Source organism: Mytilus galloprovincialis, chromosome 12 (genome assembly GCF_965363235.1).
Source record: "Mytilus galloprovincialis chromosome 12, xbMytGall1.hap1.1, whole genome shotgun sequence".
Taxonomy (NCBI): domain Eukaryota; kingdom Metazoa; phylum Mollusca; class Bivalvia; order Mytilida; family Mytilidae; genus Mytilus; species Mytilus galloprovincialis.
The window spans coordinates 33,652,642-33,677,443 of NC_134849.1; the positions used below are offsets into that span (position 1 = coordinate 33,652,642).

At 32.3% G+C, this 24,802-nt stretch overlaps 2 protein-coding genes across 2 annotated transcripts; both read left to right on the forward strand.

The window, feature by feature from the left end:
- The first annotated feature begins 617 nt into the window (after window positions 1–617).
- On the forward strand, window positions 618–6,497 carry LOC143055600 (uncharacterized). Its single transcript, XM_076228765.1, has 3 exons — window positions 618–837; window positions 1,303–1,370; window positions 2,095–6,497. The coding sequence occupies exon 3, from the start codon at window positions 3,672–3,674 to the stop codon at window positions 6,495–6,497; it is 2,826 nt and encodes a 941-aa protein (XP_076084880.1). The 5' UTR covers window positions 618–837; window positions 1,303–1,370; window positions 2,095–3,671.
- Window positions 6,498–6,592: 95 nt separating this feature from the next.
- LOC143055601 (uncharacterized) lies at window positions 6,593–8,854 on the forward strand. The gene is made up of 2 exons (XM_076228766.1): window positions 6,593–7,695; window positions 8,167–8,854. The coding sequence occupies exons 1-2, from the start codon at window positions 6,593–6,595 to the stop codon at window positions 8,195–8,197; spliced, it is 1,134 nt and encodes a 377-aa protein (XP_076084881.1). The 3' UTR covers window positions 8,198–8,854.
- Window positions 8,855–24,802: the final 15,948 nt, after the last annotated feature.

The following is a 24,802-nucleotide window of genomic DNA, read 5'->3' on the forward strand; positions in this document are numbered from 1 at the left end:
TATAATTTAATTCTAAATTTCATTTTTAACCGTAGAAAACCATGAAAAAACGTTGATGACGTCACGGTCACATGACTAAATTAATTCTATGGGATCATATCAAAATAACGTCGGCCAATCAGAAGACGCGTTACATCCAAAATTAAATTATTTCCAAATCATAGCAAAATGTTTGATTGTTTTATTCATCTGTTAAGTATGTATGTGATTTATGTTTACAAAGTGTGTTTCTTAATTAATAATGTATTTTTATTGTTCAACTAATAAGTCAATATATTTAAACCAACTATTGGGCTTTGCTCATTGTTGAAGGCCGTACGGTGACCTATAGTTGTTAATGTCTGTGTCATTTTGGTCTTTTGTGGATAGTTGTCTCATTGGCAATCATACCACATCTTCTTTTTTATATATTATAAAAAAAAATGAGTTTCATATTTTCTTCGGACAATGCCTGCACCAAGTCCGAAATATGACTGTTGTGTGCCATGGGCCCGTTGGTCAATATACATGTAGGATAAAAGTCCAGAACTTCTAATGTTATCATTAATAATCTTTAATTGTAAATCGTAATTACTGTATAGTCTAGCCCCAAAAATCTCACTAGTTACTAGGGAGTATCAGATTTCTTATATTTGTTATGATTATTAGCAGACAGCTTCTGCAAATTGTTATCTGTAGCACCCTACTGAGCTTGTACTATGTATAAGAGTGTCAGTGTCAAATATAATCTAACGGTTCTTTTGACCTGGTATTATTATATAAAGAAAAAGAAGGAGAAAGAGAAAGGCAGATGCAAGGAGAAATTAATGATAAAGTTTTAAAGACAGTAATTAATTGGTATGTATTGATTAAAATTTCAAATATATATGAACATGATGAATTATGAATGAATATATTCTGATAAAAAAATAAATAAGAATTATATTTTATTGTACATCTACATTTACTTTTAGAGGAATATATATATACATGTTATATGTAAAAATATGTTTTCAGTTTATTTTTTTACTGATATATTTTTGCGGTAATTTCGACTTTTTTGTTTTGGTATTGTTTAAAACAATTTAAGAAAGAAGTTGGATAGGTGCTTCTAAATATATATAAACTTCTTGATGTTATTTATTCATTTCGAATTATAAACATCTATTGATAAATTTGACTGTTTTATAAATGTATACTTATAAATAAAGGGAAGAAGAATGGGAGAGAAGGTGTAAAATGGTTAATTAAATCACACAATATTTATTAGAAATTTCATGTGTGTTTAGTCATTGTTATTCTGTACGATTTTTTTTATTGTAGTTTATATTGTTCACAGTTCCAAATATTATCTAACTTCGGAGGCAAAAAAGACCATGCAGATGTTACATGTAAGTATTTTTATTCTTTTTATTTATGAATTATCGGGCAAATATAGATGAATTTCGAACACTTTTTCTGTAAAGTAACACACGTATTAAATCCAGTTTTAAATAATTCAATAAAGAAAAATAGTAGTCCTTTTATGTCACTAAGATTCTTTACACGAACTGAATAAATACAAGCTTAACAAGAACCCTTAAACTTACAAAAAAAAGGGGGGTGCACTAGTGTATCTTTGCCAAATGTTACTGAACATTTTAGGTCTGTTTTTATTGTAACACTTTGCGGGGGACATTGAAATACAGCCCCACCCCCTGTATCCGTCCGTCTGTCCGTCCAGTCTTGTTAACACGATCACGCGAACAATTCTTGTCAGATTTTCATAAAAATTCTTATACAATAGGTTAATATTAGCAATATCTCTGACATAAGTTCTTCAATGGTGGACGATCAATATTTAAAAAAAATTTCTCTTGAAAAAATGAAGCATGTGCAAGATGGGGACTTGAAAAGCTCAACATGCATAATTTGTTTTATATCAAGACTCTAGAGTGAATACATGTAGCACAGTTATATAAGGAAAGCTGGGTTTAGTAAAATTTTAATGAAATAAATGCTGAAGTTTCCCACATACGCTTGAATAATTTTAAAACTTGAATTCAATGAGAGTTGAATCAAATTATTATCAGATACAAATTTAAAAAAAATAACAATGAGTTTTTTTAATTACAGAATGTCGTCTATGATTGTTCCAACACTAAAAGGTCTTGCATTTACTGAGGAGGAAGATGAAATTCTGTTGTTGCTCTCTGATTTCATTGGGTTTCTCCGTAGTAAAAGAGAAGAAGCGGATAAAAGCGTACGCCCAGATAATTTAAAAGTGGAACTATCAAAGAGGAATCTATTGAGGACAAGCAATGATCAAGTGTATGTAACATTTCAAGGTATTCTTTTATATACTGCAAATCATATCAACGACTTTGCCGTTTGTAATAATATTATTGGAGAAATTTCTAACATTCTCTGCACCAAAAGAAAAAAAGAAGACAACATTTCAACACTAGATTTGTACAGAGAAATTTCTGAGCTGAATATATTTGGATCATATAAATATTTGTCAAATGAAAAAGCAATTCAAACTCTTTACGTAAACTATAAAACAGTATTTACTAATGAAGAATGGAGCAAAATAACCATTTTTGAACATCAGTTTTGGAAGAACAATAGAACTGAATTAGAGTATGAAGAATCTTTAAGGAGAAAAAAACTTTTTTTGCTGAAGCTAAAACAGGCTGCAGATGTCGGAAAAAAACTTTCATTTGATGGTTCACGTTTAATCTATGAAAATCAGAGACGCAGAGAAGCATCGGAGGTTATCAATGGAGAGACCTTAACACTGCATGGTATTACACATACTTATGATGGAATCACAAAGATTCCTTTTAACGATAGTATATCTAATGAGTATACAGTTGTCGCTGCAGAGTGTATCGAGTCTTTATGCATTGACCATAGTCATGGAATTCATATTTTTGTTGAGGTAGAATCAGCAACAGATTTTCAGACATACGATGACCATGCAACACTTTTAAGATCAAATATGCATAAAAAAACATGGAGTTGTTGTTCCAGAAATTATATTTATGGAGGAAAATATACTTTCAACGTACAATTGTAAGAATTGCTCAATCAGCGCAGTACATTAATTTCACATACGTGATGATTACTTTTCCAAAAAATTAGGAGACAAAGTACTTTATGTATCTAGAGAACTTGAAGAGAGTTATACAGACATCTTTACCCCTGACACAATTGATTGTAATGATATAATCTATTGTGAACATTGTTTTAGAGGTATTGCAGGATACATTGACAGGCCTTTGAACTGGCGACAATTTGATTTACTTAAAGAATGGTATGTAGAAGTGCCACTGGAATTTCAAATTATTTTAGGCAGTTTGTTTATAAATAAGGAGAGTCTTCGGAGATCAGATGAAGGTGACAACTATCTATACAGTAAAATTGGACGTTTGTATGCTCTTCTTGATTCTGGACTGAACATTTTAAACAGAAATTATAATGGCATTGTACAGCAGCTTAACACTGAAGAACTTATTGTAAATTATCATTCAATATCAACTGTTTTCTCTGTAACTGGACAAAGTGGTACAACTAGAAGTTTAAAGTCAGCATCACGATGGCTCCAATCATTAGCTGATGTAGACAAAAGATACTATGAAACATTCCTCAAGAAGTACTCATTACAGTATACCACCATAAATGATGAACTTTCAACAAGAAAAGTTTGCATGAGAGACTGTCATGCCATATTGTACTTGGACAATCTAGTTAGATTAAGTGTACATGCTGATCCAGATCCTGGTAAGAATCGAACAAGTCAAATTTGTACTCTGCCGATCACAATTAAAGGGTTACCTAAGGATTCTAGGATTGTAGAAACATGGCACGAGAAAGACTGCACAGGCGGTGACGACTGTCCATGTTTTGAAAGAAAACAACTTGACAAAGATGACCACAACCTTCTTTTCAACTGCACAAAAGATGAACAGATTGCTCTGTACAGATTAAATGTTCAAACAAGTTTTGGTCCTGCCATGCAAATTCCAAACATAGAGAAACTGATAGAAGACTGTTCACAATACTTGGACATGAGCTTTCAGATTGCTGACAAAGAATCTAGTGACATAACTATTGATGATTTAAACAAATCATTACAGGCAATTTTCCTGCATGAAGAACAATTTGCCTGTCAAAATGAAAGTGAAGATGAAGATAATGCTATGGAAAAGTCAATGAATGATTTAGATATATCAATGATGTCTGTTCTTTTACAAGACCATTTAGAACAGGAGGAGGAGGATTTTTTGCCAACACTGTCAGATAGCTATGAGTCGGACAATGAAAAGGATGTATATTTGGCAGAAGATGAATATTTGGCTGAACTTTTACCTGAAGATGAATTTATGGATGGCATCAAACCGTTAGACATTTCATTTGAGGAACCTGATATTTCCACAATCTCAAACATAACTCAAACACCAATGAAAGTTACTGAAATGGAAACTGTCCAATCGCCATCAGTTGAAAAGAAACCAGTAGATCAAAATAACATATTAGCACTTTCAGATGAAACAAACTTGGAACTTTATGAACTGGATGAAGTAAGCCTAAAATTTCAAAAATTTAAGGTCCCACCTCTACTTTGCAAGCATCCTACGCCAGCACAAGGAAGAGATGACGATATAGCCCACCTGAAAGAAATCCTTCTTGATATTTTGTTGAAACTTGGGCGATATCCAGGAACTTTCTTCAAAGACAGAATTCTTTTTGCACCTGACCACAAAATTGCAAAGAACCTACTGACTCTACTGAATAAAGATCCAGTGTTTCGACAATTCTTACCAGAGTTCCCAGTACTCCATCTAAAAAAGTCCAAAATCACTAATTTGTTCTCTGGATACAAAGATGCAGGAATACTTCACCTCATGAAATACATGAAAGATACAGATAAAGAAGCTGACTTGGTAGATTTATTATCATCAAATATTGAAACAGCAGCACGATATATAAAACGACTGGCACTTGCAATACATCTAGCATTTTTCCTGAAATTTGTGTCAACATTAACAAAGCAAGAAGCCAACAATTTAATACAAGACATCAAATCAACTGACCTGAATAACCTACGAACCCAATGGTATGACCGTCTCAGCTCTTTTATGGCAAAGGGGCGGGAAAATAATGCCACATTTGCTTTGCATGATGATTTAATGCAGCATTGTGAAGAAGTTTTTGGAATTAGCATTGCAGAGCGAATGGGAGGATCCAGTGGTTACAACCTTCTTCTTGGATGTGTAAAATCGTCATTGCCATTTTCGTTCTTAAATGGTGCCACATCATATGCCTCTTTTTGTACTGATTTACTCCATGTTCACTACACAGCTGGAACGTTTCACCAAAATATGAAGCAATCCTTGTTTTCAACACCACACAAGGACAGTGATGTGAACTTCGCCTTAGATACACAAAGAGAAATGGAAATGGACCATCAGGATGCAAGCAAGGGTTTCAGACCTAGATCAACTATAGATTCAGTCATACCAAGAATGGCTATAGTAGATCATTTTACCGATGTGCAGTCCGCAAGAAGAGGTTTGAATACATCTCAATTAAACACAACAGCCATTAATGAAGAAGAGGAGGACATTTCTTTTATTTCTTCATCTGATGAACAAAAACAGCTCAACTTCAATATCACGGAAAAAGACCTGAAATTCATTGTACCTGTTGCTAAACTAATATTAAGAGTTGGAGCACTGAGTTTAGAAAAAGATTCAATTCCTAGGAACGTCTATGGACAAACAAAGCGAATTTTATCTGATGCTTTTTCAGACAAGGAGTCATATAGTGCTGGAAAGTACATGGTCAAGAAGTATGCCTGTCAACAAAAATTGTTCAATTTATCTACTGATGATCTTCCTGATTTGACAACAGTCAAGGGACCAGCATCTCTTCTTCAAAGATTGAAAACATCAAAAGGAGTCACTATCAGAAGAGCAAATATAAAGACAAAAATATTATCAGAAGCTCAGAAGAAGGAAGTAAAAAGAACAGCATTTGTTAAGAGACAAAAAACAATAGCTGACTGCATCAGTTCTGAGATGAATACATGCCAGGCTATAGTAAATCCAGACTGTTCAAAATCTACCATTCAGAAATCTCCAAGTATCAAGAGAGCACTGCAAAAAGTATTGTCATTATGCATACCATGTATTGAACAGCACAAATTAGAGGAATACCTTGCAAGTAATGACATTATTTTACTGAATGTTACAGAAATACCAGCCAAAATACAACAAAACATCAAATATGCAACTGTAGAATTTGCAGGGGTAAAATTTAAGACAACTGCAACATCAGGTGATGAATATTTATCTCATGTTGAGAATGGAATAGTTAAACGTTTTTTGAACGCCAACAATTTCCCAAACTTGCAGAGAATAGTAATATGTGAAGAAAAGTACAGCTTTACTCCTGACGACTTCAAGGCAGCAACTAGACAAAAAAGACAAACCATATCATCTTCAACCATTTCACATCTAAAGATTGGATGAGAAATGTTATCTGAGCATAAGCTATCAAAGTCAGCTGTTATACAGATCTTGGAAAAAGGCTTATAAGTAACTATCTTGCCCGAAATGTTAAGAACATGAACATTACAAAAGATGTTGTTTTGGATATAGATAGTGAGTTATTCCTAGAAACGTGTACTAAACACAAGATTGATGAATGCTCCTGTCCATACAAGTTACACACAACTCCTGTACGAGCATACTTTTCAAAATCAGGCTTCATAAGACATGAAACGTTAAACCATATAAAACAAAGAAAAGGAGAAGCAGAAATGGCACAGGTTGATTGGTTGTCTGATATAAAAGAAAATTTAAAAGAAAATGAAACAGTTGTCAGCATCGTAACATCAGCAGATGTTGACAGTCTTATCATTCATTTATTTGCATTGTCCATTCACTGGACGAGACGAAGTGACGGTTCATTCAGAAACAAAGTCTATGTTTATCTTCAGAAACAAAAATCTGAACTGTACTGCATAACTACTATCCTGGAGATTCTAGAGGCACGATTTGGACGACAGAATGTCTTAACGCTAGTGATTGCACTATGCATTGGTGGAAATGATTTTCTTCCAAAATTTCAAGGGATTTCCCACGAGAAATGGATATCTGCAATCTTTGAAACACCAGAAGCTCTTGAAAAATTGGTTGAATTCAACAATGATCCAGGTTCAATGCAACCAATTTCTGCTTCAATTAATGAGGAGGTGTACTTTGAAATAGTCAAAAGGTTGTACGCTACAGCTAGCATTAAATCCGAACAATTGAGTTTTGAAGCTACTCGTCAAATGTCAATTAAACCACCAGGAAAGCAACAAAAACATCCCAAATTTTGGATGCCACCAAAATCGGCACTTGTAAAAGTCACAAAACTTATAAACTGTCAAATCAAATATTTATTCACAGTTTGGACTCATGATGCTGTGTTGCCAAATTTTCTTGCTGAAGGTTGTTTGAAAAAGGACACCGCAGGAAGTATACAATATGATTTTGGGGATGAAATACAAATTAAGAATATCGAGACTACCTTCACCATTCAAGATGACGAACTGAAAAGACTGATTGATGCTGCTTCTATTTCTAGAAAAAGGGAAAAGAAAACAAAAAGAGTCAGATCCATTGAATCAACACCAGTGAAGCCAGAGCAAATAAAGAAAAAGCCGATTATGTCAACTCCCATGTAAGTAATAAAGAATGACTTCTTTTTTTTACTTAATATATAGATAAATGAAGATGTGGTATGAGTGCCAATGAGACAACTCTCCGTCCAAGTAACAATTTAAAAAAAGTAAACGGTTATAAGTCAATGTACGGACTTCAACACTTCATTATGTTTATATATAAGACATTATATAAAAGATGGGATAACAAACAGTGATAGCTGGAGTACACATAAAAAAATCTGTAGTCTAAGAGTATTATTTTAATAAAATACTAATAGATACGGACTGAAAAAAAACTTTTCAGACATGCATACTATACTTATCGTAATGTTGTACCATTTTGTAAAAATACCCCCCTTTTTTCCCATTGAATCTTGAATATGCCCCTTGACTACTTATACCTGTATTTAATTTTTAACATTTATATGATTTATTCCTAATGCAATATAAAATGTGTATATATAGTTATTTTTGTTTTTTATTTTCAGAAAAATGAAACTACAAAAGAAAGATGCCTGATTTTCAGAGAAAGATACAATTCATTATGAACTTTGAATCAAAAACTACATCAATTAAAATATCAATTCATTAGCATTTTATTAATCATTTCAGTATTTGATTTATTTATATTTATAACAAAATTTTAACAAAATTATTTGTACTATCTCAAGCGTTCTAACATTTTTTTGAACTTGTGTTGATAGATCATGTGTTCCAATATTCTTCTCGTATATTTGTGTAAGCATAAAATTAGGAAAATAATAAAGCGAAAATTTTTTTTTATCTTTGTTTATATAATTATTGATAAAATGTAATTAAACATGTTTTTGTGTATTTGAAAAGAGACATGTTTGTGAAAAATCAATACAATTTGGAAAATCAATATTTAGGAAGTTAAATTTTAAATAAACATTATTTAATATAATGATAGCTTTTCTACAAAAGATATTATTTGAAGTTATGTTACTTTTAAATATTGACCTATGTACATACATATTGGCTTATAAATGTGCTAATCACTTTCAACATGTGTTTGTCATTTTATCAGTAGATAATCTTAACTTTATCTACAAGCTATCCCACTGTGCCACTACCATAAATTGTTTACAGAATTCATTAAGCAATTATTTATAACAGTTATTAATGTCATAGTTCTCCAGTACAGATAAAACCAATCCAGGGCTTGTCCTATAAGTATAATGGTGAATATCACTTTAAAATTGTTGAGAAAACTGCATTTAGTCAAATCTTATGGTCATTGTAAGTCATGATTCATGAAAGAGTGTGAGTATATGAATATTAATTCTTGAATCTATCTGTATTATACATAATTTTGGTTTAAATGAAACAGAGCACATTTTGTATTTTAAATTTCTCATAGCCAGTAAATCATATTTCCAATTCTGTAACTATAACAGATTATTGTCATGTCATAACCTCATTTATATTAATACTACTGCAAGGATTGGCTATGATGTTCGTCATATATGATTGATGATATGAATATCCGTTATATGTATGAACAATGGTTTCTTTGCACACTATCTGCAAAATATTAATGAACCTTCGAAATTCGGTTGATTAGTCCACCTATAGTCGCCGTCACGTAAAATTGGCACCATGTTTTTGGTCAAAATTTTCTTAAATATCAACCGCGTTTACTAAAGATCATGTTTTTCAATTAGCGGAATCTAATATCATTCCAAAAATCAACTACTGTCCTACCTTTTTATTGTGTTTGCACCTTCACATAATCCAAGTTTATTTTGTATGGTGGAATCCGACATTGTTATTTCCGGAAGTGTTGCCGTGGAGTTCCACGTGCTCTCCATTTTCTTGTGTCTGTCGGAGCTTTTCGTCATCTTTACGTAAAAAGTGCGGGAAATTGTATCATCAATGCCAATGATATTACCGGAGAGTAACGAATGTTATGGAATAAGGGGCCCTCATAGAAACTAAGATGGCGGTTATACAATGTAAATAGTCTTGAAAAATGTGAAGGTCAGGATTATACAGTGCAAACACAATAAAAGGTAGGACAGTAATGGATATTTGGACAGGATTTTACTTCCGGTAAATGAAAAACGTCATCTTGAGTAAACGCGGCTGATATTTAATTTTTTTTTTGACAAAACACATGGTGCCAATTTTACGTGACAGATACGATATGCAATATTGAGAAAACATTTTGTGTTGGTAATAATCTGACGAAATATATATAATACTAAAACGAAATAAAACACAAAAAAATTATCCAGTGGTAAATGTTTTCGGATACTTTATTTTGCGCTTAACCCTTTCTAGTGTACTTCAAATCTAATTAATTTCTCGATTTTCGGATTTATTTGATGTATTTTAATACGGAAAGATACAAGTGTTACGTATTCGCGACAATCTATAATTACGTTATTTTTCTTCTCTCAGAAGTCGCGAAATTAAATCGCTTGCGAAAATAAATTGCTTAACAGTATATCATTCTCAACGATATTACTCCAGGTGAAAAGATGAATGCATGGGATATAAATAAGATTGAAAGTCTGGCGTAACATTTATAAGTTTATTCTTTCAAAATGTACTTGATTACCAATTATGGATGTTTGCAGCACAAATTTAAACGTAACTCGAATATGTGAATGATATCAAACTGGCTTATTGGTTTCCAGTATAGATAAAGGCAACAGTAGTATACCGCTGTTTAAACTCATAAATCCATGGATAAAAAAAAATCGGGGTAACAAACTAAAACTGAGGAAAACGTATTAAATATAAGAGAATATTTCACAGATAACAACATATCAATTCTGTTTTCTTTGTTTCTTTTTTTGTTAACAACATAACGCTAAACGTGACAGCACATGTCGTTTCTTTGGACAATTCACAAGTATCACAATGAGTTGCCGCTGGTTCAGAAGAACGTAAAGTCAATCAGGATAATGTGTAACGTGTTGCGTAATCTTCAGTCACGTTTTTGAAATTCATGGAATTTCGATTGCATTCGAAGTATTGAACATAATCTGATCGGTCCGCTTATTGTAGGTTTATTCACAAACACTGGGTTGATGTCATTGCAGGTTGAGGTTTCTGTAATAGCTATCACACAAGGACGCGGTTTATCAGAGGCCAGAGGGTGATCTCACAATGACACACCAAGTCCGAGTGGGATAACTATTTTACATCCCAGCTGTTTTAGATTAGACGAAAAACCATTAACAATTCATAAAATCTAGTTTAGAACGCCACACAACCATTATAATATACTTTATATATTACTGTATAATGTATACCCTTTATAACCCCTGAACATGATGAGTAGATATAAAACAATGTCAGCTCACCCCACTGGCCAATCGGCCCACACTAGATCACCACTTTATAAAAGAATCGACCCACTCTTGTTTACCTTCTGGTCCCCTTTTTGAAAAAATGTGAAATCAAATTATAACAATCAATCTGACAACTTACTTATTAACGATAAGGGTTTATACCCCACTGAATAAAGGTCTACCAACTCGCACCACTTATATAAATATCTTGCTTTCTTTAAGTATGTTAAATTACTATTTCATGTAGTTGGTATCCAGTTGTCCTGGTGTAGTGGTATGTATCATGGGGTGATATGCTAATGGTCTTGAGTTCGAATCCCAGCATAGACACTGGATTTTTTTCTACGTAAATTTTGATAGATAGTCTTTTCCGTATAATTAATTATATCAGTTTTATAGTGGATTTGACATTCCCGCCAAAATGTTACAGAACAAAGGAAAGCATGCAAAACAAAGAAACTCAAACTGTGGTGATCTAGTAGGGGTGATTCGGCTCAGATCACGCTTGTTAGAACAAATAAGCAGGGTTGTAAGTCCAAAAATATAACCGGCCCAGTATCCAGCACTTCTTTGTTGACATGAATTATCATAGAAATGGTCATAATTATAAATCAACTGTTAAATTTTAGAGATAGATAGCAAAACAAAATAGCTTTATTTGGAAAAACCTTTTAAAATGTATTGTCATCAACTACTTTAAGTCCATACTTTGTTTAACCTCTTAACATTATGAGTCTTTTGTTTTTGTTTTTTTTGGTTTGTGTTTAACAGTGGTTTTTTTTAAATCTTTCAAATAGGTCACCAACAGATACATATTGTACTTCTCGTCCCCTGTGTCTCCCATATAGAATTATAAAATTAATACAGTTTTCAGCTGTACATGTAGATGTTAAAACATTCTAAAGCTAACTAAAGTCAACGTAGAATCCTCACGCAATGAGTTTTCATGTGTCTTACAGTTGTGATACTTTCTAAAAAACTAAGGAATCTGAAGGCAAACTTATTGCCTACAACAACCAAGTATCTATGTAAAATTGAGAATGGAAAGTGGGAATATGTCAAAGAGACAACAACCCAAACTAAGAGCAGATAGCAGCCGAAGGCAACCATGTGCAAAGGGTAATAGTTCAGTGAACATGTACGTCATAATAAACTCCAAAACATATAAACGATATAAAACTTTTAAAAAACATACAAGACTATGTATATGTCAACCTATCAAGGGTCTAAGGCTTTGATGTAGCGAATATCATATTGATTAGCGAATATGATGTATTGGTCCATTCACCCTCATTCACAACTGCACGTTGATGAACTGTTTTCGTATATCTTATATCCTCCATGTTTTAATATGTGTCAGAGTAAGTGGTAGAGAAATGTACGGGAAGTGGCGTTAGTAACATTAATATATACTATGTCGCTATCAATTGACCGCCAGTATCAACAGGGGACCATTGATCGGAAGTAGCCGTAATCTCGAAGTGAGAAGAATGTTTCAATTTATTATTTTAAATATCGAATATGACGTATTGGTTCATTCACTGCCATTTAAATGTGAAGAAAGTGTTGAATACTTATATGCTATAATGGAAGTAAACAATTAAACACTATATTTAAAGTTTTTCCTAAAGCAGAAACAAAAAATATTTGGCTTGATTCGATAAACAAATGTACGAAACGACAAGTACAATTATTAAATAAATGCCATTTAGGAAACAGTGTAAATGTTTCGTGTTCGCTTTCTGTAATTATGAGAATTAAAAAGACAGGAAAGACAATTTTCAGGATTATATATTTATCCATCAAATAGTCTCTTTCAATCCTTGAATAAGACACTCACAGAAGTACATTTTCTTAAAAAAAAAAAAAAAAACAGCTTTACAGTCATATTTGTTTGTAGGCACGACAGCCCATCCGTGGTCGATTAAAGACATTTTCTAATTGGACTTTGATTTATATTTGTTAGATTTTCATAATAGGCAGAATGCCTAGAGCGATTTTTGCAATGTTATATTTCATTTAAGATAGCTTTTAGCAAAAATTAAAATCGTCAAACAACATATTTAGAGATAAAAAAAGTGATTTCACTGCCAATGAGACTCAAGTCACAATTTGTAAATAGTAAAGTAAACCATTATAAGTCACAAAGTACATGGAGCCTTGGATTATACGAAGAACAAGATATCAAGAGCCCCAAAAATAACTAGTGTAAAATTTTTCAAACAGTAAAACCAACGGTATAATCTTGTTAAAAGAAAACAAGAAACGAGAAACACTTTTAAACCACATCAATAAACTACTGAACATCATTTGTTTAATTGTTATATAGTATCATCAGAGCGTTATTATGCATATATTACCGTTATTATCACCAAATATATCAGTGAACTACGTACGAATAATATATTATTGTGCTTTTTCCTTGAATGTACCGGTTACAGAAGATGAATACTTTTTTATTTATGTATCTCAAAACTGTACAGTATGATTTAGATTTTGATGTACGCCGTGTCTAAAATATTTTAGAAACACAAATTTTACTCAATAAACAGGATGCATTGCAATTTTGTTTCCATACTAGGTGTAATTGTTCAAATCATAAGATCTAAATGTTGTGCTACATCTTTCCGGAATTCATATATGAATGTTGCATGAGTTAATGGATTACTCGGACCATCCATGACATAAGATCTCTTCGATTGGAACAAATTAATATTTTGATCTTGGTGGACGGAGTATATCTTATAGTTAACACTGTTTAAAAATATTCTAGTTCTCGTATAAACAAATAGATCAGATACAGGTTAGATTTTGATGGTTGTACGGTAGAATGTTTTTATTTAATAACTTTCACTCCGAAATAGAAAAAAAAAATATTTAGGTTGAGTTATATAAACAGCAGGATAACAAGTGTCCATTCACATGATTTAAAGGGGAATATGGCATAACTGTTTAATACAATATTTCGAAAGTTACTTTATTGAGTTAGATATTTTTTTTATAAAACAATAGGCGACCAATTCTGTTAAACTGTAGCTCAGCATTTATATATAATAGGCAAGTAAACGTAAGAATAAGGAAAGTTATAAGCAGTTATAAGACTGAAAGGTACTTTAAATTGTATAAGGTAAGAGTTTTTGTTTTTCCCTTTCTCTTTCTTGGAAAGCTTGATTTGTAATTATGGCAGTGATACAGTCTCACAATTTATAATATAGGTAGTTTTCTTATGTCGGTAGACAAAATATGTCAACGTGTACATAATCTTTTCAACTAGTGGTTTTCAATTGTTTATATGAATTGTATTTCATGTAGGATTAATGAAAAGGAGTCGTCTTCACTTTCTGTAATTATAAAACACTTCTAAGGAAAAAACTAAAAATGTCCATGATGATTTGCCAGGATTTCATCATTATTTGTTAAAGCTCCCATCTGCTTGCAATGATTTAATTGGACAATGACCCATTAACGTTCAATTTAACAAATAGTGCATGATACCTTAAGGAAACAAAACGTATTTTCTGTTCAATGTTTTTTTTTTCAATATGAGCATAATATATAGGAAAATGATGTATCACTACATTCCATGAAACAATGCTTATAGCGAAATTGTAACTTCTACAACACATTTAAAGATGTAAGTGAAAATTGAATTGCTGTTGATTTGTTAGCAGTTACATGATATAGCAGTGAATGACGTGTAATGAATATTTTAATTCAAATATTAAAAACTTAAAAAAGATGTTTGCCTAGATCTTTTCTAACCAAATATTCAGTGTTAAAGTAGATTTTGTTGTATGTTTAGGTTCTGAATATTTAAGAACACAAATTTTATATTTGATATTATATTATCTACAGGGACCGTTGTTTGTTAAATAAAAAAAAAAATAAAAAAGGCGAAAATTGGTATTGAATCATTTACGTTTATATTAGGTTTGACTTGACGAGACAATTTGGCATCTAAGTTGAATTGATAGATCTTTTTTTTTAGAAATTAGCAAATTTTATGATCATTTTGGCTAAAAAAAACAAGAGCAACAAAGTATTTCCAGTTTGTTAATATAAAAAGAGGTAATACACGAACTAATGATACCCCTCCTGGGAATTAGGTCAAATGTGTTCTCTATATAAATGAATTAGGTCAAATGTGTTCTCTATATAAATTTATTATAACATGAATCTATAACTAAGACAACATTTTGCATATTTCTACAATCAAGTTTATATGTAATATTTCAGGGCTGAATAACCTTAAAAACATGCATTTGTCGTAATTCAGTTCTGTTTTCATCAAGATTTTATTATAGGAATAAATAGGGATACGCAATAAATACACAAAAAGTAAAATCACAAAGATTCAAAAAGGAAAGTCCCCAATCAAATGGCAAAATCAAAAGTTCAAACACATCAAACGAATGGATAACAACTGTCATATTCCTGACTTGGTGCAGGCATTTTCTTATGTAGAAAATGGTGGATTGAACCTGGTTCAAATGAGCTACATTTGTAAGGATATCCAGTATGTCCAGATTTGATTACCGCTGTGAATATGAAATGACATAATTATAAATTAATTACTATTATATCAATAATATCACAATCATGTAAATATACGCCATACATTCTTTTTATTTCTAGAAATTAGTCTATTATTAGCTATATTGTTTCTTCAAAGCAAACACTTAATCGAATCTGCTGCAAGTGAATCTAAAGTCTACTGATATATTCTCATACCTTATGTCATTGTGGCAAATTGTAATTCACGGACGGTCATTTCGGTTCCCTTTTGTTTTCATTTCGCCGCGAGGGACAAACAAAATAATAAACGTATACGGTACAAAAATAGATAAAATATTTTTATTTGATCTGTATCTTAATATTCTTTTGTTTATTGCGATACATGGAAATGGTTGACTATTTACCTAAAACTATTTTAAAACTCGTTGCCTGTTTTCAAGATCTATTATCTCACTTGGTAAGGTCTTTTTATAATAAATTATTTCAAAGAACAGTATCGTGTCATTGTCCACTGATATTGGACAAGGTTGGTCGCCTTATGGTTGAAATATATGGTATACAGATGAAGGCTTTATTATGTTTATTATCATACACATACAAGTTATTTTAGCATCTGTTGAAAAGATGTCTTGTTGAAAATCATATCATATCTTATCTTCATGTTGAAGTTCAAGTGAGTCAACCGATTAGCTGAAACTATAAGCGAGCTATTGCAATCAGTAGTTTCATATGTTTACTCATACTCAACATATTGAACACTCTAGAGGTAAAATACCGACACAAATCAAACAATGATAAACAAAATATCTGAAGCTAACCTGATTTCGAATCTGGAGGGCAAACTTGTGTCTATTTAAACTTCAGATGTTTCTAGTTTACAAAATGATGAAAAGTTTGATTAATAATCTGATCGATGCAGATTAGTCACTATCGGTGTTTGTCTTGGTATTCCTTTTTTTCCTTTGATTTATCATCAGGAAGATACGAACGTCATGTATACAATCAATTTCATATGTGTGTAAAATAATAATACAGACAGAAATAAATCGAAAATAAACTGACAACGCCTGGCTAAAAATGAAAGAAGACAAACAGACAAACAATAGAACACATGACTCAACAAAGAAAACTAACGAATGAGCAACACGAACCCTACCACAAACTGGGGGTGATATAAAGTGCTCCGGAAGGGTAAACAGATCCCGCTCCACATGTGACATCCGTCGTGTTGCTTATGTTATAAAAAATGTGGTAAATAATATAAATTGGTAGGTATATTCATGAAAGGGAAGGGGATTGTTGTTACGACGTAAGGAACATATACATTTGTGAAACGGTTTTCTATAATGGTCAACCATCTCGTGATGGCGTCAGTAAACATTACGAAGGGATGATTTTAACTTCACTATTTGGAACTCTTGGATGAATAGCCTCCTTGTGAGCAGCAACCCTCTATAAAGAAAATCAGGATAGGAAATGCAAGCACGGGAATATCGTATCAATTGGGAGATATATTCCCCGTTTACAGGTGCTGCTGGAATGTTGCTACTTAGAAATGGAAAGTTCACAATTGGAGAGCTGACATCATCTCTTTTGTCTTTAAGTTTTGTTTTCAACAGACCCTCATTGTCAATTTCTAGATGTAAGTCAAGATATAAATGAGGCCGACTTAACTGTATCTGTTCTATCCTTAATCTCTAGTTTTATGGGATAGATGCGTTCAACATAGTCACCAAATTTTGAATTATTTAGTGAAAAAACGTCATATATATAGCGGAATAATTGTATAATTGTTTACTAGCTTTCAAGTACATGTCTACCTGCGATATCAAAAGCACGTAGTCAGTTCTTATGTACTGACATTATATATCTTTGTTTTCAAATTGATTTATTGTATTTTTACGACAAAATATATTTATTTTGTAATTCTATATTTATCTAGTTCAGCGATTTCACATCTACGTTTTCTGTACATTTTTGTAGGTAAATATGAATAACGAATTCTTATGTGGAAAAAATAGAAAGAAGATGACATACATGACCAAACACAAACCAAATGGTATGACGACACGCAACAGTCAACAGAACACAACAATAAAATCAAAGAATGAGTAAAACGTATCCTCCCGAATAAATGGTTGGTTTCAAGTGCTCTTTTGTTATATACAGACAAACTTGAGAAAAAAAAGCTACCAAACGATTTGTTTATTTTGATTTGGTCCTTAGTGATCGTAGTATTCTATGCATTTTACATTCCTAATACTTTGTTAACATATGATTAAAAAAAATAAAGTTTTATTATACCAATCCCTCTTCTCTGCTTATTCCCCAACCGATGCACATGCGCATTTTTACATGTTTATTGTCCCCTAAATAAACTAATCATAGATACCAGGATTAAATTTTGTATTTACGCCAGACGCGCGTTTCGTCTACAAAAGACTCATCAGTGACACTCGAATCCAAAAAATTTAAAAAGGCCAAATAAAGTTGGAGAACATTGTGGACCAAAATTCCTCAAGGTTTTGCCGAATCCAGCTAAGGTAATCTATTCCTGAGATATGAAAGCCTTAGTATTTCAAAAATTCAAAAGTTTAGTAAACAGTTGATTTAAAATTATGATCATATGAATGATAATCCATGTCAGCATGAAGTGCTTTCTACTGGGCTGGTGACGCCGTCCTGAAATTAAAACTCCACCAGCAGTGGCATCGACCCATTGGTTGTAAATAAATTTATCATAGATACCAGGATTAGATTTTGAATTTACACCAGACGCACTTGTTGTCTACAAAAGACTCATCAGTGACGTGCGAATCCTAAAAAGTCGAAAAGGCCAAATAATGTACGAAGTTGCTTGAAAATATCTGACCATGTTTTTGACCAAATTATTGAGTCTATTCTTAATCTTGTATGACTTTAAGAATTTTAGTATCTTGTTTGGAGCACAAATGATTATTTGATCCCTCAAAATGCAACTCTAGTAGTCAAACTATTAAAGTTTGATATCATATACATGTAGTTTTATTTTGTTTTTGCATAGAATTCAACAATAATTTTCTCGTTTTACAAGTATACCCAAATACAAATGTAGTTAATTTTAGTTTTATTGTGTATAATTCGGAGTTTAGTATGACCTCCATTATCACCAAAGTAGTATGCATATTTGTTTAGAGGCCCACTGAAGGACGCCTCCGAGTGTGGTAGTTTCTCGCTACATTGAAGACCCATTGGTGGCCTGTGGTTGTTGTCTGCTCTGTGGTCGGGTTGTTGTCGCTTTGAGACATTCCCCGTTTCCATTCTCAATTTTATTTAAAATACAATAAAGTGCAAAAGGTTGTACATACAAAATATGAATATATGATTGGTTACATTTGGATGTAATACTGTCTTGTGATCAGTATACTATTTGTCAATGATATATCCGGACTACTTGTCTGTTTGTCTTTTTTTCTTATTAGCCATTGCCTTGTCAGTTTATTTTTTCAATCTATGAGTTGCCCTCTGGTATTTTTCGGCCCTCCTTTAAAAAGGATGCAATCTGTTTTTATGTTATCCTGTAGATTTCAATGGGATCATTTAGATCATATTAAAAACATCTAGGTAGTTATATAATAGGCCCACGCCCAGTCTGTATTTATTTTGTGTATCAGCTTCGTATTTGATTTGATCGTTTGAGTTTCAACTAATTTTCATAGTTTGTTTTTATGTTGTGCTTTAAAACAACTGTCCAATTGTTTTTGTGCCTGTATCAGGTCAATTGTAATCATTTGTTCATATTTGTCACATTGGCTTTTTGTAAATTGATATAGATTAATCTGTTAAAATTCTCAATTTTATTTTTATCTTTCATGTCGGTGCCTCTTCAAGTCGGTTGTTTTCTCTTTGATGAAGGCCGTATGGTGTTCTTTACCGTATGCCTCATTTAAATATTGGTGGTTAGTTGTCTCTATGGACACATAACACATCTACTTTTCAATATCATTTTTAGCTCACCTGGCCCGAAGGAGTCCGTTGTCTGTCGTCCGTTGTCTGTCGTCCGTCATCCGTTGTCTGTCGTCCGTTGTCTGTCGTCCGTCATCCGTTAACTTTTACAAAAACCTTCATCTCTGAAACTACTGGGCAACATTAAACCAATCTTTTCCACAATCATCATTTGGGTATTTAGTTTTAAAAATGTGTCCGATGACATGGCTTACCAACAAAGACGACTGTCATGGCTATAAATAGAACAAAGGAGTAAAATGTACATTTTGGATTATATCTCTGAAACCAAATCATTTAGAGCAAATCTGACTGAAATAACATTGCTTATTAGGTCAAGATCTATCTTCCCTGAAATTTTCAGACAAATCAGACAAGCCGTTGTTGGGTTGCTGCCCCTGGATTAGTAATTTTAAGGAAATTTTGCAGTTTTTGGTTATTATCACGAATACTATTATAGATAGAGATAAATTGTTAACTGCAATAATGTTCAGTAAAGTAAGATCTACAAATAAGGTACATGACCAAAACTATTAATTGACCCCATAAGAAGTTGTTGCCTTTTAAAGTAAAATTTAACATTTTTTTGTAATTGTTTGAGTGTAATCTTTTATATAATTCGTCTCCTGAGACAAATTTATCCAAACTGGGACACACTCAGCATTATGGTATCTAGTTTAAAACAAATGTGTCTGATGACCTTGCCCTACAACCAACATGGCAGACATGGCTAAAAAAATTGTAAATAAAAATATCAGGTGAGTGACACAGGATCCTTGGAGCCTCTAGTGTTCGTTGGAATGTTGAGGGGACTGTTAAATTTCTTAGTGTGCCAATGAAGACAATAACAATAAAAAACAAGGAGTAAACAAAGACTCACAAAACCAAAGGACATTTACATCAACAGTTATACATAATAATTAAGAAACAACACGAACTCCACTAAAAACCGACAGTGAAATCAGGTGCTCCGAAAAGGTAAGCATTTCCTGCACCGTATACGGCACCCGTCGTGTTATATCTTTGTTCAGTTCGGTAATGATGGAAGGTTATCATGACTGAGGAAGAATATAAGATATGATTTCTGACACACTTTTGCCATAATGGCCAATTAGCTCATGATGGCGACCGTAAAATTTCTTGAGTGATGACCTTAATTTGATTGATTCATAGCCCTGTCTTAGCAACTTTTGAGAAAGCAGTATTCCTTGTTCAACAAAATCAACGTACTTTGAGCTAGCTCTAGAGTAATGTATCAATTGAGACACATATACTCCATATGCTGGTGCCGCTTGGATGTTGCTACACAGAAATGGAAAGTTGACTAAAGGAAAATTAAAATCATCGCGTTTGTCATAAATTTTGGTATTCAACCTACCATCAGTAGTCATTTTGAGAAAAAGGTCTAAATATGAAGCAGATTTATCTGTGTTGGTAGTATCTTTAATTTCAAGTTCACTTGGATATATTAAATGTAAGTGATCACGGAATCTATTATTATTAAGAAACAGTACATCATCAATATACCGAAAGGTGAAATTAAAAGACTGGGATAATTTCTTTTCTCCTTTCTGTACAAGCCCTTGGATAAATTCTGCTTAATAGGAATATAAAAACAAATCTGCAAATAGAGGAGCGCAATTGGAACCCATTTGGGATTCCAATAGTCTGTTGGAAGACCAAACCTCCAAATTCAACAAATATGTTGTTAATTAAAAAGTCCTGCATGGCAGTGATATCCCCGTCGGTATATTTTTTCCTTCTCTCTGTATGATTTTTCACAAAGTTAGCTGAATTCCAGCCCAAAACTAGATATTTAAAACGTCTAGTGCCCTTTTTGTTAAAGAAACATAAACTGACGAGTTCTTTCAGTCGATCATTAAGTTTAGTCTGTGGAAAAGTGGTATAAAGAGTTGCAAAATCAAAGGTTTTAATGTTGGTATTATGTTTTAATGATTGAGATTGTAAATTCACCAATAACTCTTTTGAATTTTTCAGTATCCACATCTGATTAACACCACTTCTTGAATATGCCGTTTCGGAATATTTCTGAAGTCCTTCTTTGACTGCAGTGAGTATGGCAGTGAAAACTTTAGAAAGGGGTTTAGTGGAACACTTGGAAGAACCTGCAATATACCTTTCCTTATAAGGATTCTTGTGAAGCTTAGGAATCCAATATAAGGATGGAAAAACGAGACCTCTTATTTTCTTATTATAGGATCTTTCAAACTAGTGTTTTGTCATGCATATCTGTTAAATAGAAATTTGCTTTGTCCGGGGATTATGAAAGTAGTAAAACCTTAGTTCTAACGATACATCAGACGAACAGATCTATATCGATAAAAAGTCTTGTCTTGTTTTTCAATAACTTTAAACATCCGTTTGTCAAGTAAACAGTATGACAATATTGTAAAAGTTTAAAAAAAAAAAACATTTTAAATGCAGACACAATTTTGATCATAAATATCCTAAAATTGAAATGACAATTTAACATTATTTATATGAATGTTGTGTGATTTGTTATGCATTGCAAGCAAGGTTGGTTTTATTTTCTGTAATTAAAATATTTCTACGGACGACAAAAAAATACGTATGATGATTAACCGGGATTCTTGTCTGTAAAATAGTACATAATCTAGTAATGGTTAAATAAGGCAATGATTGAAAAAAGTTCAAATTACAAATAAAATACTGGTAGCATCATCTTTGCTGGAAGGAACATTAAGTTATTTGGTGTAAAACAAGGAAACTTTCACAATAGTGTTCATTAGAATAGAGGTGCTGTATGCAATGACACATTTCAAAAAACAATAATATTACGCAAGACTATAAATCCTCAAGCAATGTACATGTATCATTTGATTCCCATAAACATTAAACTGCATGTGTTATTTTAATGACACAGCTATAAGAAGATAGCAGCATTGCAAGACGTATACATGATATATAGATTGTCCATGAACCCTGTGACTGAATTGAACAGTTTGTTCACATTCAAACTTTAAGAACTAACTTATATCTCCACAAAACTGTGCGTGCAGTGTGATATAGTTTTTTTGGTTCGTTGTGTCTGAGATTTTTGGCATACAGAATTAAATCAAACACGATACAACTTATCACTTAATTACATTGTAGATGTAAAGATTCAAACCGTGATGCTGTATGTGGCAAAAATTTTAGGAACTTTAGTCCTCAATGCTATTCAACTTCGTACTTTATTTGGCCTTTTTATTTTTTTTATATGCAAACGTCACTGATGAGTCTTTTGTAGACGAAACGCGCATCTGGGGTATATACTGAATTTAGTCCTGGTATCTATGATGAGTTTATTTGGCCATAATGCTTACACATGTTATATGAGAGTATTTGTGTCTCAAACACCTTGCACAATCTTTGAATTCTAATTGTTGAATGTGTTTTGGTAATATTTAAAACGGAAAAGAAGGCATTTTTTTTTTTAACTGACTATGATATTCTAAAAGTCAGAACTTTTAGGTTGATATAGGCTGGCAAGGACTAAATCACACACTGAAAAAGACCAAAAGACCAAAAATAAAAACAACAATAATGAAAAAAAAAAGAAAGCAAAAGACTGAGCAGTATGAAAACCCTTCTCAAACAGTGGGTAGTGTAAGGTGCATCAGAAGGGTTCAAATATAATGTCTCACACGTGGCGCCCGGTGTGTTCCTCAAGTGAGTATGAACCAAATGATACTTATCAATCTTATTTTCATTCTGTTAATAAGATAACGTCTGTAAATACATTATCGTAAACATAAATATCAACTTTTAAACAGGTATTTGAAAATAACAAGAACAAAATCGTCCATGTAGTGAGAAAACAAGATATGTTAGGCATTTCGTATTAAAACAAACCAGAGTAAGTTGAGTATATGTTGGCGCCATTTGTTAATGTTTGAATGCTGATAAACTACAAAATGTAGCTGTTTAAACATATTGACAATGAACATATACATATATTATACCATTTGGTGTGTGGTCAGTGTTTGTATCTATCATTGCGCATATGTTCTGTCAAATACTTTATAAATCAATTACAGTTAATACAATTACGAAAACAGCACGAAAAGCATACCGAGAGAAACTTTTGTAGAATATTAAGTATATTAATAAGTATAATATTAATATGGGTACGGAAGGACCCAGTCTAACAATTTGCATGAAGTTTCTTTTTAAATTCATAAAAATCTTTGGCAACGTGATATACAAGAGTGGGAACAGTCAGTTAATAATAAATTTGAATGTTTGATAAACTAAGGTTTTTCTACCTAAGGTATAAATTACCTTAGTTGTATTTGGCAAAAACTAATGCTCTTTAACTTTGTATTTATTTGGCCTTTTAAAAATTTTTGATTCGAGCGTCACTGATGAGTCTTTTGTAGACGAAACGCGCGTCTGGCGTAAGTATAACATTTTATTCCTGGTATCTATAATGAGTTTATTTACAACCACTGGGTCGATGCCACTGCTGGTGGAGATTTATTTCCCCGTGGGTATCACGAGCCCAGTAGTCAGCACTTCTGTGTTGACAAGAGTGATCATTGATATGTTCATAATAATAAATTTACTGTTAACAAAACTTTGAATTTTTGATAAACTATGATTTTTCTACCTCGGAAATAGATTACCTTAGCTGTATTTTGCAAAACTTTTAGGAATTGTTGGTCTTCAATGCTTTTCAACTTCGTATTTATTTGGCCTTTTAAACATTTTTGATTCAAGCGTCATTGATGAGTCTTTTGTAGACGAAACGCGCGTCTCGCGTAAATATAAATTTTATTCCTGGTATCCATGATGAGTTTATTTAACAATATTATATGAATTTCATACCATTTGGGAAGCAGTGCAAACGGGTCATCTTAACTCTTTATGATTATTGAAATGCCTAAGAAAGAAATATGCGTAATAAATAACCGAAATTTAATTATTGTCTCTAACAGTTGTAATCTGAAAATAATGTTTTATTGAGACTCTAACTTGCAGGCTGCAATTTGACAAAGAACGGAATCATAGTTGATCTGATCGACGGAAAGACAATGTTTTTGACTGAGATTGAGGACACTTGCAAATTTGATGTTTATTTTAATTATTAAATGATACAGATGAGTTGTCATCTAATACATTTCATAAAACATTGCAATGTTTTATGAAATATATTAGATGACAACTCATCTATATTATCTAATAATTAAAATGCTTTTAGCAACACAACAAAATGTCAAATAACACATATTATTATACCCTTTAACATTAAAACACTGTCATTTATTATGCATTAAAA